Here is a 14,371-nt window from a genome sequence, read left to right on the forward strand (position 1 = left end):
CATTCTTGTTGCCTTCAGTATAGGTAGGGCAGGAGGTGGAATCATGATGCCACACCACTGTCCCTTATTTTATATTCTCAAGTCATGTCCCAGACAGGTCCTGGTTGGCCTTGCTGAGTCACAGAGTTGAGCAATCTCCCATTGTGTGGTGCTTGTGCAACTGAGTTATAGAGTTGAGCAATTCTTATTGTGTGATGCTTACACAACTGTCTCTTGCAGAATTGTAAATCCCTTGTTTACAATTCCCCTACTGATCAATGGTCATTTAACGCTTGCCTGGGTCTGGGTCACCACCCTTTAGTCAGTGGAGAGCTAGCAGTGGGCATCTCCCAAACTCACAACATAGTTTAATAACAACCATATAGCAAATCTCATACACACTAACAGTATACATATTTTGACAGAACAGTGGTTTTCAGCAGATCATGAGCTTTCATATGATAACTTGCAAGGCAAGCTTTGTTTGAAATATTACAACCATATACCAATCATGAATATGGGGGTTACAGGATGCTATTTTGAGGTATAGCATGTCACAACCATGCATTATTGTATGGACTTACTATAATTATTATTATTTGTATTACCATAGCACCTAGGAGCCCTAGTCATGAACCAGGACTCCATTGTGCTAGGTGCTGTACAAACATAAAAGACTTTTATCTTGGGCTCTTTAAGGTGACCTTCCCAATCTTTTCTGTTTCTGTGCAGATGAGAATTTTACCAAGCTCCTAATTATTCTCATCAACTTTCTCTGAACCCTTTTTTCTTGTGCAGTATTGTTTCTGAGATAGGGTGACTAGTCTTGACCCCAGCATTCTAAATGAGGGCATTTCTATTGATTTATAGGACTGCATTATAACATACTTGTATATAGATAATAGTAAAAACATGGGGCCCAATTAGGCAAACTAGTTTAAGGGGAAAAAAAGAGTGGTGGAGAAGGGACCCCAAATGTCCTGGGCCCTGCAATTTCAGGCTGTGACCCTGGCTATCTCCAATATAGCCTTTGTGTAGTGCTTTGTCAGATGCTTTCCTAAGTCTGACTAGATTACAGCATGAGCATTCCCCTATCAGTAGCCTGGCTGACCCCTCGCAGAGGCTCGGATTCTGGCATGGCCTATGTTTGTAAAACTATTTCTCTTCCAGGAGAAAAAAAACAAAAATCTGAAGGCAGCAAAGACTCCTCTGCAGACCACTCACAAATGGAGGAGAATCCTGAGGGAAATCAGCCTGAAGCTGAGACCACACAGCTAGAGAAGGCGCTATTGGTAAAAGGGGTTTGTGCGGGATAAGAAAGGGGTGTGTAAAACAGAAAGCTAGGAGAGGGACTCTTAACAGTGATAAAATCTCAGGTCAAGAGCTCAGTGCTGCTTTCTGACATGATCCTCACATCTGAGCTTGGAAAGTTAGTTCTTCTTTGAGTGTCCTCTGCATAGTTCTGCTCTTGCGATGCACTGACCAATGCAGCTGATACAGTGGAACCTTCTGGTAGTGTTTGAGCAGATTCTAAAGGTGTGGCTATAGAAGGGTGCATGGCTGTTCCTTCTAACCACAGCAGCAAAAGAACATGAACCTCTGCGGTGTCTTTTTACTTTTACACTAGTTATTGTAAGATCAGATCTCTTTGATTAATCAAAGAGAGTGTCTTGCCTCAGATTCGGATGTCTCAGATCTGCAGGTTCTGGTGGAAGATATTCCAGCACTGGAGAGTGAAACTTTCTTGTTTGATACATAGGATGACCAGTAGTATTCATTTGAGGAGGAAGACCAGATCTGACACTCATATCTAAGACGTAATCATTTCCTGAACAGTCTTCCTCCTCTTTCACATCACTTGTCACACAATGTCATCTTCCATTGAGTCCACTGTGAGTTTTGCTCTGACCATAGATTCATAGAAGCTGGAGATGTCAAAGCTCTCTTAGATCATTTTGTCAACCTTCCTGGGGTGAAGGTAGGATTGGTCTCGAGCACATTTTCTAGTGCTTTATTCAGTCCAAAGTGGTGGTGATTTCACCACTTTCTTAGGAGACAATTCCACGCCTTCACTACCAAGAAGACTTTCCTGTTGCTCAACTTGGGAAAAAATGTGGAAGACGGAATGTGGGAGAAGTGTCTTTATTGAGCTGGGATAGTTTAGGGGAAGCAGAAGGGAATTGAGGTTTGTGCTGGAGAAAATCATGCACTCAAGGGAGCCGGTGCCCCTTGGCTGTTTTCACACGTTGTACCAAATAATGTAGGGGCCTATATTGTAGGACCAATATTTTTTACATGCAGTATTCTTTACCAGAGTGCAGATGTGACCATTGGTTTTATTCTGCTATTAACATTGCCATTTTCATTTCAGGACACCACTGAAAAAAAGTCAGGGATCCCTTTGGTGCAGCTGCAGAGTTACCGTGCATTCTTCCGAGAGCTAGACCTTGAGGTGTTCACCATCCTGCACTGTGGGCTGCTGACCAAATCTATTTTGGACTCGGAGATGCACACAGAGGTAAGTGTAACAGAGTAAACTTGTACCAAGAAGGGCCAGAAGGTTGCTGCAGAGCTGTAACTGGTTCATTCTCACTGAGGGTTTGGAAGACTTAGCCTCTGCTGCTTAACTAAAATGGAGGAAATCCAATCTCATCATGGCCTATGCCCAACTGCAGAAAGTCGGTATGCTGCTTCAGGGGAAGGTATCCATGTACACACAGGAGAAGACAGGTGCCTTAGAAGGTCCTATGACAGATAGTAACACTATAGCTGTGACAAATAGATGTTACTTATGCACCTCAAGCTGATGCTCCATCTTGGGGCTCTTTCAGCTTCTATCAGTCTCAGGCTTTGATCTCTCTTACTAACCACATGGGACATGTTAAACCCTTTGGAGCTAATGGGGATTGCAAGTCACAAACCACATATGTTTTAGTGATGGCACATTACTGATGTCACAGCCAAACCGTTCTCAGCTACTGTCAGAACATCATGTTCACTCCAGTCACTTTCCCAACCAGACAGGACACACGCAGACAGGGCACATGAGAAGAAAAAGAGAGAAGGCTCTTTCCTTGGGTAGGCAATGTCTCATGTCCATGAGAGGGCAGATGGGAAAGACTGGATTGGAGGTGCATTCCCACTGCTGCATGGAGTTTTACCCCTCATCCACAGCGCAGTAACCAACATCAGATGAGTAGGCAGAACCAAGTCCTGGACCAGTTAGGGTGTTAGGGTAATACCTGTGAAACCAGGACCTTGAGGTTCGATAGGCCCCACACCCATAACTTGGATTGAAAAATAAAAGAAGGCATAGAAAAGGACATACACAAAACTGACCAAAGACATACAGAGTTGATTTTAGGTCACTGGGATTTATATTGCTCAGTCCATGGAAAAGTCGGAGGCTGTTCACAGCCATCCTTCCACAGTTTTCCATTAGCTCTTCTAATGCAAACCATCTTAGCTGAATGTGTAATAGGGAATTTTGGGCATCAGCGTTACCCTAAATCACCAAGTATTTACAGGAAATGTATTTCCATTACTTGCATCTGAAGAAGTGAGGTTCTTACCCACGAAAGCTTATGCTCCCAATACTTCTGTTAGTCTTAAAGGTGCCATAGGACCCTCTGTTGCTTTTTACAGATTGAGACTAACATGGCTACCCCTCTGATACTTGACAAGTTTAGGTAATCTATCCTGTGTATAACCCAAGATCCTGTGTGCCTACTTTTGAGGATGGATAATGCAGATGAACATACTGAATTATTTTCTTCCTTGAAATTGTAGGCCAGAGAAATTGTACAGTTAGGGCCAGCAGAGCTTGTGTTCCTTCTGGATGATCTTTGCCAAAAGTTGGAGCACATACTGATACCACCTGCTGCAAAGAGAGCCCCTTTCTTAAAGGTATGTACAAAAGGGAGAGGTGGGGCAAAGTGTTTACTAGCTAGAGACACGGAGAATGAAATTCACCCTCAGGTAGAGAGCCTGCAGGAGGCTTCTGTGCTAGATTGAGGCTCGGGATACCAGTGGTGCACAGTCCTTGCCGCAAAAGCTTACAATCTAAATAGCAAGACCGACACAGGACAGGGCAAAGGGATAGAACATGCCAGCAGTGTGAGCCAAGGGCTGGGCAGCAAAGGGCATGGCAATGCTGCCATTTTTAATTGGTTTTTGTTTTTAATGTTGCGGTTGACGTTTTTTTAGCAGGGGATTTGCTAAACAGAAAGACACAAGAATGGAGGACATAGATGGGAAGGGGTGCAGGAGATGAGAGAGGGGAGGAAAGGATGATGGGCAGCTGGAGTGAGCCTGAGGTGAAGAGACTGAGGGACGGGGCAAAAAGGACTTGGAGCATCATTAGTGTCAGTGTCCCTAGGTCCCTGCTGCAGAACCTGCTGAGGCTGCTTCTGTGTCTGCTCTGCTGGCTACAAAGTTGCTCTGGTGTGGGGAGCTGGCTTTTCCCTGGAATGTGCCTGCTGCTTGAGCTCACCTGCCTGGAGGTCCCATCCATCAGGATGTGCTGAGCTGTGTTACTTAGAAGGGTTAATGACACCCCGAATCAAGGCTGCCTGAGCATTTCCACTACAACCCCCGCTTTTCACTTGCTCATAACTGTCTCAAACTTGCATCTTTTAGGACTGATATTTTTCAGGTCTGCCTGAGGGTGAATATTTTGTTGTTGGAAGTTTTGAGTCCAGTTGTTTTGGAGTATGATGAGAATGAAAACTACACTCTTTTTCCATTGTGCCTTTTTTCTGTTTTCCAGCTGTAGCACCACCTTTAGAGAGGCAAACTGGCCTTGTGCTGAGACTCAGGCACTGGATTGAGACTTAGGAGAGCTGGGTTCAATTCCCAGCTCCAGCATGGGACATCATCCCTCTGTGACTCGCCTCTCCATCTGTCACATGGGGATAATAATCCTTCCTTTCTCCCAACCTTTGTCTGTTTAGTCTGTTTGCTCTTTAGGACAGGGTCTGAGGCACTACATTTTGTATAGCGCCTATCACAATGGGCCATCATCTCAGATGGGGCCTCTAGACTCTACAATAGAACAAATAATAATAAGAAGTTGTTTGCTGGAGCAGCAGCTTCTGTTTGGAGTAGAATTTCCTTTTGTAAGGAAGCAAGGAAGATTCAAGCAGTGAGTCCTCCCCCTAGGTCTCTACTGGAGTCTCTTCTCCAGTAAATGGTTTCTGGAGGAGTGCCAGACCAGCCTCCAGGCTTCCCTATTCCAGAACTGTTTGGCAGAAGGAATCCCTGCTTCACAAAGGCTTGTATTATCTAGAAATAATAAGAAAACTTTACACTTTTGAATTCATTTTTTGGTCCCACCCCTTGGCCTTCCAGGCTGTAGACTTGTCCCCTTTCCTCCACCCTGTCACAGCGATAGGCCCTTGAATCAAAGATCCCAGAGCTCTGGCCAGACAGACCATTGTCACCTTCTCTTGGTTGGAGCGAAGGCAAGATTTCTACTCATGATACATTATAAAGTGGAAGCAAGTGGGGGTGGGGAATTCAGCCTTATCTTAGAACTCCAGTTAATCAGCAGCACTAATTGGAGGATGTACCTGCTTATACTTGGTAGCTGCCAATGAGTGAAACTGAACAGGACTGCACAAGCTGAGTTAGTTTTATTCTCTCCATCAGATGGTGTGCTTGTATCTTTGAGCTCCTGTAAATTAAGAATGAAGAAGTGATTTTAAATATTTGGGTTCACAGCAGGGGAAAGCCTGTAGGAAGATTGGATTCTCCCATCTATGTCAGAGATCGTCTCAAGAAGTTGCCCAGTGTGCAGTTGAGTTGCTGAAACCACTGTGTAATCATATGGAGAACATGCACAATTACTTCCAGGTCAGAAGGCAGCAACTTTATTCTTAACAATTGCCAAGGGTTTTTTGATTTATATCATTTTATTTATGGAAATGAAGGGGCAATGACATACGATAATTCTTGAAATATATTTAATTAATAGTTCTGTGTTTAAGGCACTAATGACAGAAAACCAGGGAGTGGTGGATGGACCAAGAGTGGACATTCAGGAGCACCAGCTTATGTCTTCTTGTTACCAGCAGCTGCTGCAGGCCTTTCGCTTTCTGTTTGCTTGGTGAGTGTAAGGAGTGGCATGTTCATAGGTATATGTAAACAAAGCCTGTTTATTGCTTTTTGTGGGGGTTCCTCTTCATTGAAGGGCTCATATGTAGCAAATAGCACATGCAGAACATCAAATTGCAGTGATACAGGCTTTTAAGAAAATGTTATATATTGTATTACAATTGCTGTAAATTCAGTCAAACTATAAAGAATTGAAACTATAGATGATTAACCCTGGTTACAGTAATTTAAGATTCCATGCTGCAAATGGGTCCCAAGGAAATTACCTGGTTTTAACAGATCATGTGATCTTGGATTAAAGCCAGCAGAAGTCCCGTATATACTTGATCATAAGCCAGTTCGTTTATAAGCCGACCCCCCCTAAGATGGATAAGTAATTCAGGGGTCAGCAAACTTTGGCTCCTGGGCCATCAGGATAAGCCAGTGGGCTAAGATGGTTTGTTTACCTCGAGCGTCCGCAGACACGGAGGTAAACCTAAGTAAACAAAGTGTCCCGGCGCGCCAGCTGCTTACCCTGATGGGCCGGGACAGCAACTGGTGGGGAAATTTTTTCGGGGGGAGAAGCTGGGGGTCAGGGGAGTAACCCCTGTGACCAACCCCCACGTGACCCCACCCCTAGCCCGGGACCCACACACTCTCCCCATCCCACCTTATCTGGGGAGGGCCAGGGGAGGATGTCTCTGGTCTGGCTGGAGCTGCTGCGGCAGGCTGGGCAGCATGGCCGCAGCCTGCTCTGGCGGGCCAGACCGGGCGGTGCGGCTGCAGCATGTTCCAGCGGGCTGGGCCGGGTGGCACGGCCGCATCGTGTTCTGGCAGGCCAGGCAGCGCGACCATAGCCTGCTCTGGGGGGAGGGGCCAAGCAGCACAGCTGCAGCCTGCCAGCCCTGGAGCTGCAGCTGCTTCGGAGGCGAGCAGCGTGGCCAGAAGCGGAGAGACTCTGGTCCCACCTCTTATCTTCTGACTCTGCTGGCTGTGCTGCCTCTTCTTGCTCCCTCTGTTGAGGGGAGGGGCTGTGTCCCACCTCTCCCTCTCTATACCCGTTCATAAGCCAACCCCCTTCTCTGGTGCTTCCCTTTTTTACTAAAAAAATTCAGCTTATGAATGAGTATATACGGTAAGACACCTATCTTTGTGCTTTCCAGTCTGTCTAGACATCTGGGAATAGCTAAAACAGTAAGTCCTTCTCTCCACAACTCAGCATTCAGGCAACAAGAGAGAAAAATTGATCCACAGATACTACAATGATGGCTATATTAGAAATACATATTCCTTACTATAACAACAAAAACTCACTTGCACGGTTAAGCACTCAAGCCAGAGATGCCAAAGTTACGGTTGCACATGCAGCCCAAACTTGACCTCTACAATTGCTCAGATAATACAATATAATAACATAGAAACTTTTTTTCTGCAGCCTAGTATCTTTTAATGAATACAGTGAATAAGATATGGCTCTGCTGATCATTCTATATATAAATTTTTCATGGGCTATGTTTGTCGGGCATACATAGAGTAATATGCAGTGGTGGAAGATGATATGTATGTATCTTAGGTAATTGGGGGAAAAGTGTGATGTTGTAGTATTTGAAAAATAGTATGCGTCATTCAACGCGTACACAGAAGGGGGCAGAATTACGGGCATACTGCTAACCCTAACTTTGGCATCCACTAAAGTTTAAGTGCTTAATGATGAACCTTAACATTCCCCTAAAATATTTGAATGAAATTTCCAAGGGGTGGTTGTTTATTTTTAAGAAATTCCATCCTCTGAAGCTTTTTGGCTAAGCCCCAATAGGAATACCTTTTGTCATGCAAGGAGTATAGGAGTGCTCACTGAATACTTACCACACTCACTGAAGCAAGGATATGAACTTTCACTGCCCTGTTTTGTGTTCAGTGTGCATAATGCTTTTAATGGCCTAAAAAAGCTAAAGCAATTTCATATGATGAGATAACTGGCTCTGTGGATGAGGGGAAAGCAGTGGATGTGTTATTCCTTGACTTTAGCAAAGCTTTTGATACGGTCTCCCACAGTATTCCTGCCGCCAAGTTAAAGAAGTATGGGCTGGATGAATGGACTGTAAGGTGGATAGAAAGCTGGCTAGATCGTCTGGCTCAACGGGTAGTGATCAATGGCTCCATGTCTAGTTGGCAGCCGGTTTCAAATGGAGTGCTCCAAGGGTCGGTCCTGGGGCCGGTTTTGTTTAATATCTTTATTAATGATCTGGAGGATGGTGTGGACTGCACTCTCAGCAAGTTTGCAGATGACACTAAACTAGGAGGCGTGGTAGATACACTAGAGGGTAGGGATCGGATACAGAGGGACCTAGACAAATTAGAGGATTGGGCCAAAAAAAACCTGATGAGGTTCAACAAGGACAAGTGCAGAGTCCTGCACTTAGGACAGAAGAATCCCATGCACTGCTACAGACTAGGGACCGAATGGCTAGGTAGCAGTTCTGCAGAAAAGGACCTAGGGGTCACAGTGGACCAGAAGCTGGATATGAGTCAACAGTGTGCTCTTGTTGCCAAGAAGGCTAACAGTATTTTGGGCTGTATAAGTAGGGGGGGGCATTGCCAGCAGATCGAGGAACGTGATCGTTCCCCTTTATTCGACATTGGTGAGGCCTCATCTGGAATACTGTGTCCAGTTTTGGTCCCCACACTACAAGAAGGATGTGGAAAAATTGGAAAGAGTCCAACGGAGGGCAACAAAAATGATTAGGGGTCTGGAGCACATGACTTATGAGGAGAGGCTGAGGGAACTGGGATTGTTTAGTCTCCAGAAGAGAAGAATGAGGGGGGATTTAATAGCAGCCTTCAACTACCTGAAGCGGGGTTCCAAAGAGGATGGAGCTCGGCTGTTCTCAGTGGTGGCAGATGACAGAACAACGAGCAATGGTCTCAAGTTGCAGTGTGGGAGGTCCAGGTTGGATATTAGGAAGCACTATTTCACTAGGAGGGTGGTGAAGCACTGGAATGCCTCACCTAGGGAGGTGATGGAATCTCCTTCCTTGGAGGTTTTTAAGGCCTGGCTTGACAAAGCCCTGGCTGGGATGATTTAGTTGGGGATTGGTCCTGCTTTGAGCAGGGGGTTGGACTAGATGACCTCCTGAGGTCCCTTCCAACCCTATTATTCTATGATTCTATGTGACCCAAATTTTCATTTTTCAAAGAATTCTCTGATCTCCACTTTTCCCTTAGCCAGGACAGAGCTGTTCTAATTGTCCAAACTTCTTTTATTTTTCTTCTTGAAGACCGATTTAAAAGACTCTTAGCCATTGTGTAGCTGGCATTAATTTCTTCCCCTCCTCCAATTTTCATATTGATGATGATCTGCGGCTCTTCTCTTTTTCCCCAGGAGTGGATTTTCTCAACGTGAAAATAGTGACTTGCTGAGGTCAGCCCTCAAGGTCCTTGCAGACAGACTAAAGCCTGGAGAGACAGGATTTCTTCTTCTTGAGGACCTAATCAGGTAGGATAAATGAAGGCAACAGTGCTGCATCCCCAGAACTTTAACAGGAAAAACATTCAAAAATTTTTCTATATTTCCTGTGGGTGTTCTGCAGAAATGTGACAGATAAAATCATTCAGGTTTTAGAACATAGGGCTTGATGCTCAGGGACAGCATAAATATATACACAGCTCTTGGAAAGTGGAGGCATTTGAGGTCTGTGAAATACTTGGAAATAGAGCAGGGGGTACCAGTATATCTAAAATATTCTGAGAGGGACAGTGAGGGGTTCCCTGGGTAGAGCAGGAGAAAGCGACTGTGTGTGTGTGTGTGTGAGAGAGAGAGAGAAAATCTCTTCTGGGTGTGTACTGTTGGTCAAAAACAAACTGAGGGAGTACAAGGAATGGGTTGGAAAATGATTTTGACAATTATTATAATTCTGCAGTCCAAGGACTCTCTCAATTCTGGACGTCTGGGCTGCTCTTTCCTCTGCAGGTTCGTGGAGGTAGATCAGTGTTTTGGTGCCACATGCTCTGGCCACCCCACCTCTGCTGCTGCTTGCTGCCGGATTCTCTGCCTCTGTGGCAGCGGACAGTGGTGATTTCTATTGCTCCTGCTCTTACTCTTTTCTGTTTTTTAAATTTTTCTGCTCAGTTTTTGGGCAGTGGGGAGCAGGGTTCTCCCTCCTCTGTTTCTCCTCCTCCTCTCTGGTTGATTAACCCTTTGGAGTTCTAACCCTCCCTGAGCCTCCGTTTCCCTGCTGTCTCCTCTGCCCCTTACAGGCATGGCCGAGCAGCCAAAAGAGCACTGGATCAAATCCAAGCAGTGCTTGATTTGTGAGGCTGCCTTCCCAGGCTTGGCAGATGATGAGTTGTGCTCAGCCTGCACCCATCCTTCCATCCCTAATTCTGTTAGGTCCTGGGGCCATGAGTCGGGCAGGCAAGTGGGATCCCTACCCACCAAGGAGGCTGTGACTCAAATGAGGAAAAAATGGACCAGGAACCCCAGTGCAGAACAGGGAGAGGTTCCAAAAACGAAGTGAACCCTGACCACTTGACTAAGGGGATAAGTCCCAGGTGCCTCTTGCAGAGAAAGTCGTAAAGTGGGTCCAGAGTGCCCTGGGGAGCGAAGCAGGACTTCTAATCAGCCCCTCCCAAGCTGTCCAGATGGGTCTGATGGGTTCCCCCACCCCCAGGGGGAGTGGGACCCAGTGGGGAGGATTCAGAGCCAGACCTTTCAAGAGGGCTCCAGGCTGTAAGGAAGACAAGCCGTAGGCGGCCTCCCCAAAGCCGCAGCAGAGCTTATATGCTCCCAAAGTGCGCAAAAAAATAATAAATTAAAAAATTTGAAAGGGGAAAGAAAAGGCACAAAAAATTCAGGAGATCCAAATCCTCCCACTCCTCCCCCTGCTCCCCTGCGGAAGGCGAGCTGTCTGGCTCTGAATCCAACCAGGCTCGGGGGAAAACTCAGCAAAAGCTTTTTCTCCTGGAGAAATGTCAAGCCATGTGCAGCAAGGTTATCTGCACGATTTGAACCCAACCTCAGCAGGCTCCTGAGAGTGAGTATTGGAGTCAATTTCTTCCCTCAAATCCCTCCCCAGTGGCGATGATACCACTTCATTTTTCCTTCCAGGAGGTGAGTAGGATGAGTGGAGTAAGCTAGGTAAGGGCCAGCACGTTGACAAGAGCGACTTCCATAACATTCCAGACCCAAAGGGCTCCATTGCTGAGATACCAAAGGCTGACGCTGCTTTAGTGTCCCTCCCCAGGGATACAGTTAGCCCCTCAGAAGGGGATTTCTACCCTCCGGACTTCACAGATAGGAAGATGGAGGCCATTCTCAAACAAGACTTTGAAGCCTCCTCTGCCACCTTCCAAGCGTCCCTGGGAGCAGCTGCCTGCTTTGCAAGAGCATCTCTCCTGGCTGGGAGATCACAAAGCCCTTAAGGAGAGAAATCACCCTGACTTTGGCTCCATTTTAATGAATATCTCCCTAGCAACAGTGTTTGTAGCTGACACCTCAATGGATGCAATGAGGTTCTCAGAATAGTAGAATCATAGAAGATTAGGGTTGGAAGAGACCTCAGGAGGTTATCTAGTCCAATCCCCTGCTCAAAGCAGGACCAACGCCAACTAAATCATCCCAGCCAGGCCTTAAAAACCTCTAAGGATTGAGATTCCACCACCTCCCTAGATAACCCATTCCAGTGCTTCACCACCCTCCTAGTGAAATAGTATTTCCTAATATCCAGCCTAGACCTCCCCCACTGCAACTTGTTCTGTCATCTGCCACCACTGAGAACAGCCTAGCTCCATCCTCTTTGGAACCCCCCTTCAGGTAGTTGAAGGCTGCTATCAAATCCCCCCTCACTCTTCTCTTCTGCAGACTAAATAATCCCAGTTCCCTCAGCCTCTCCTCGTAAGTCATGTGCCCCAGCCCCCTAATCGTTTTCATTGCCCTCTGCTGGACTCTGTCCAATTTGTCCACATCCCTTCTGTAGTGGGGGGACCAAAACTGGACGCAGTACTCCAGGTGTGGCCTCACCAGAGCCGAATAGAGGGAAATAATCACTTCCCTCAATCTGCTGGCAATGCTCCTACTAATACAGCCCAATATGCCGTTGGCCTTCTTTGCAATGAGGGCACACTGCTAACTCATATCCAGCTTCTCGTCCACTGCAATCCCAAGGTCCTTTTCTGCAGAACTGCTGCTTAGCCAGTCGGTCCCCAGTCTCTAGCGGTGCATGGGATTCTTCAATTCTAAGTGCAAGACTCTACACTTGTCCTTGTTGAACCTCATCAGATTTCTTTTTGGCCCAATCATCCAATTTGTCTAGGTCCCTGTGGACCCTATCCCTACCCTCCAGCATATCTACCTCTCCCCCCAGCTCAGTGTCATTTGCGAACTTGCTGAGGGTGCAATTCATCCCATCATCCAGATCATTGATAAAGATGTTGAACAAAACCGGCCCCAGGACCGACTCCTGGGGTACTCCACTTGATACTGGCTGCCAACTAGACATCGAGCCGTTGATTGCCACCTGTTGAGCCTGACAATCTAGCCAGCTTTCTATCCACCTTATAGTCCATTCATCCAATCCATATGTTTTTAACTTGCTGGTAAGAATAATATGGGAGACTGTATCAAAAGCTTTGCTAAAGTCAAGCTATATCACATCCATCGCTTTTCCCATATCCACAGAGACAGTTATCTCATCACAGAAGGCAATCAGGTTGGTCAGGTATGACTTGCCATTGGTGAATCCATGTTGACTGTTCCTGATCACCTTCAAAATGGATTCCTTGAGGACCTGCTCCATGATTTTGCTGGGGACTGAAGTGAGGCTGACCAGCATCTCTTGGTCACTGCTGCCTAGTTCCCCGGATTCTCTTTCTTCCCTTTTTTAAAGATGGGCACTATATTTGCCTTTTTCCAATCGTCCAGGACCTCCCCCAATCGCCACAAATTTTCAAAGATAATGGCTCTGGAATCACATCAGCCAACTCCCTCAGCACCCTTGGATGCATTAGATCTGGACCCATGGACTTATGCACATCCAGCTTTTCTAAATAGTCCTTAACCTGTTCTTTCCCCACTGAGGGCTGCTCACCTCCTCCCCATGCTGTGTTGCCCAGTGCAGCAGTCTGGGAGCTGACCTTGTCTGTGAAGACCGAGGCAAAAAAAGCATTGAGTACTTCAGCTTTTTCCACATCATTTGTCACTATGTTGCCTCCCCCCATTCAGTAAGGGTCCCACATTTTCCCTGACCACCTTCTTGTTGCTAACATACCTGTAGAAACCCTTCTTGTTTCCCTTCACATCCCTTGCTAGCTGCAACTCCAGTTGTGCTTTGGCCTTCCTGATTTATTGCTAGAGCATTCAGGAGTGTATTTTTATACTCCTCCCTAGTCATCTGTCCAAATTTCCACTTCTTGTAAGCTTCCTGTTTGAGTTTAAGCTCACTGAAGATTTCACTGTTAAGCCAAGCTGGTCGCCTGCCATATTTGCTATTCTTTCTGCACTTTGGGATGGTTTGTTCCTGAGCCCTCAATAAGGCTTTTTTAAAATACAGCCAGCTCTTCTGGACTCCTTGCCCCCGCATATTAGCTTCCCAGGGGATCCTGCCCATCAGTTCCCTAAGGGAGTCAAAGTCTGCTTTTCTGAAGTCCAGGGTCCGTATTTTGCTACTCTCCTTTCTTCCTTTGGTGAGGATCCTGAACTTGACCATCTCTTGGTCACTGCTGCCTAGGTTGCCACACACTTCTACTTTCCCTACCAATTCTTCCCTGTTTGTAAGCAGCAGGTCAAGAGGAGCACTGCCCCTAGTTGGTTGCTCCTGCACTTGTACCAGGAAGTTGTCCCCAACACTCTCCAAAAACTTCCTGGATTGTTTGTGCATTGCTGTATTGCTCTCCCAGCAGATGTTAGGGTGATCGAAGTTCCAAGAATGAGCCATGGCTTCCGGCTAAGCTGCCAGGCACCACCTCAAAGCATTTGCTCATGGCTGCAATAGCTTCTTCACCAGCTATTCCCAGTCTTGTTCCCTCCTTGTTCCAGTCCTGCCCCTGCCTTGTTCCTGCCTTGGACCCAGTCTTGTCCCTGCCTTGCCTCATTCCAGGTAACCCAGTTCTGACCCTCTGCTCCAATTCCTGAGCTCTGACCCTTGGCTCTGACGTCTGGCCTCTGACTCTGGTTCTGACCCTGCTCTCAGATTCCAGTCTATCAACTCCTGTTCTGAACAGTAGGCCTGACTCCTGTTCCGACCACTAGGCATGACCTCCCACATCCCAGCCATGTGACAGTTTGAGCAGCCCACAACACAAA

At 46.5% G+C, this 14,371-nt stretch overlaps 1 protein-coding gene across 4 annotated transcripts in view; it reads left to right on the forward strand.

Moving 5' to 3' along the window:
• FANCD2 (FA complementation group D2) overlaps positions 1-14,371 on the forward strand; it is a 178,659-nt gene that overhangs the window by 110,657 nt on the left and 53,631 nt on the right. For all 4 annotated transcript variants that reach the window (XM_054034219.1, XM_054034222.1, XM_054034223.1 and 1 more), the window contains exons 28-33: positions 1,150-1,271; positions 2,351-2,497; positions 3,769-3,885; positions 5,701-5,832; positions 5,967-6,085; positions 9,455-9,568. In XM_054034219.1, coding sequence (XP_053890194.1) covers positions 1,150-1,271; positions 2,351-2,497; positions 3,769-3,885; positions 5,701-5,832; positions 5,967-6,085; positions 9,455-9,568 — 751 coding nt within the window. The remainder of the gene's footprint in view (positions 1-1,149; positions 1,272-2,350; positions 2,498-3,768; positions 3,886-5,700; positions 5,833-5,966; positions 6,086-9,454; positions 9,569-14,371) is intronic.

The sequence above is a fragment of the Malaclemys terrapin genome, chromosome 7 (genome assembly GCF_027887155.1).
Source record: "Malaclemys terrapin pileata isolate rMalTer1 chromosome 7, rMalTer1.hap1, whole genome shotgun sequence".
NCBI lineage: Eukaryota > Metazoa > Chordata > Testudines > Emydidae > Malaclemys > Malaclemys terrapin.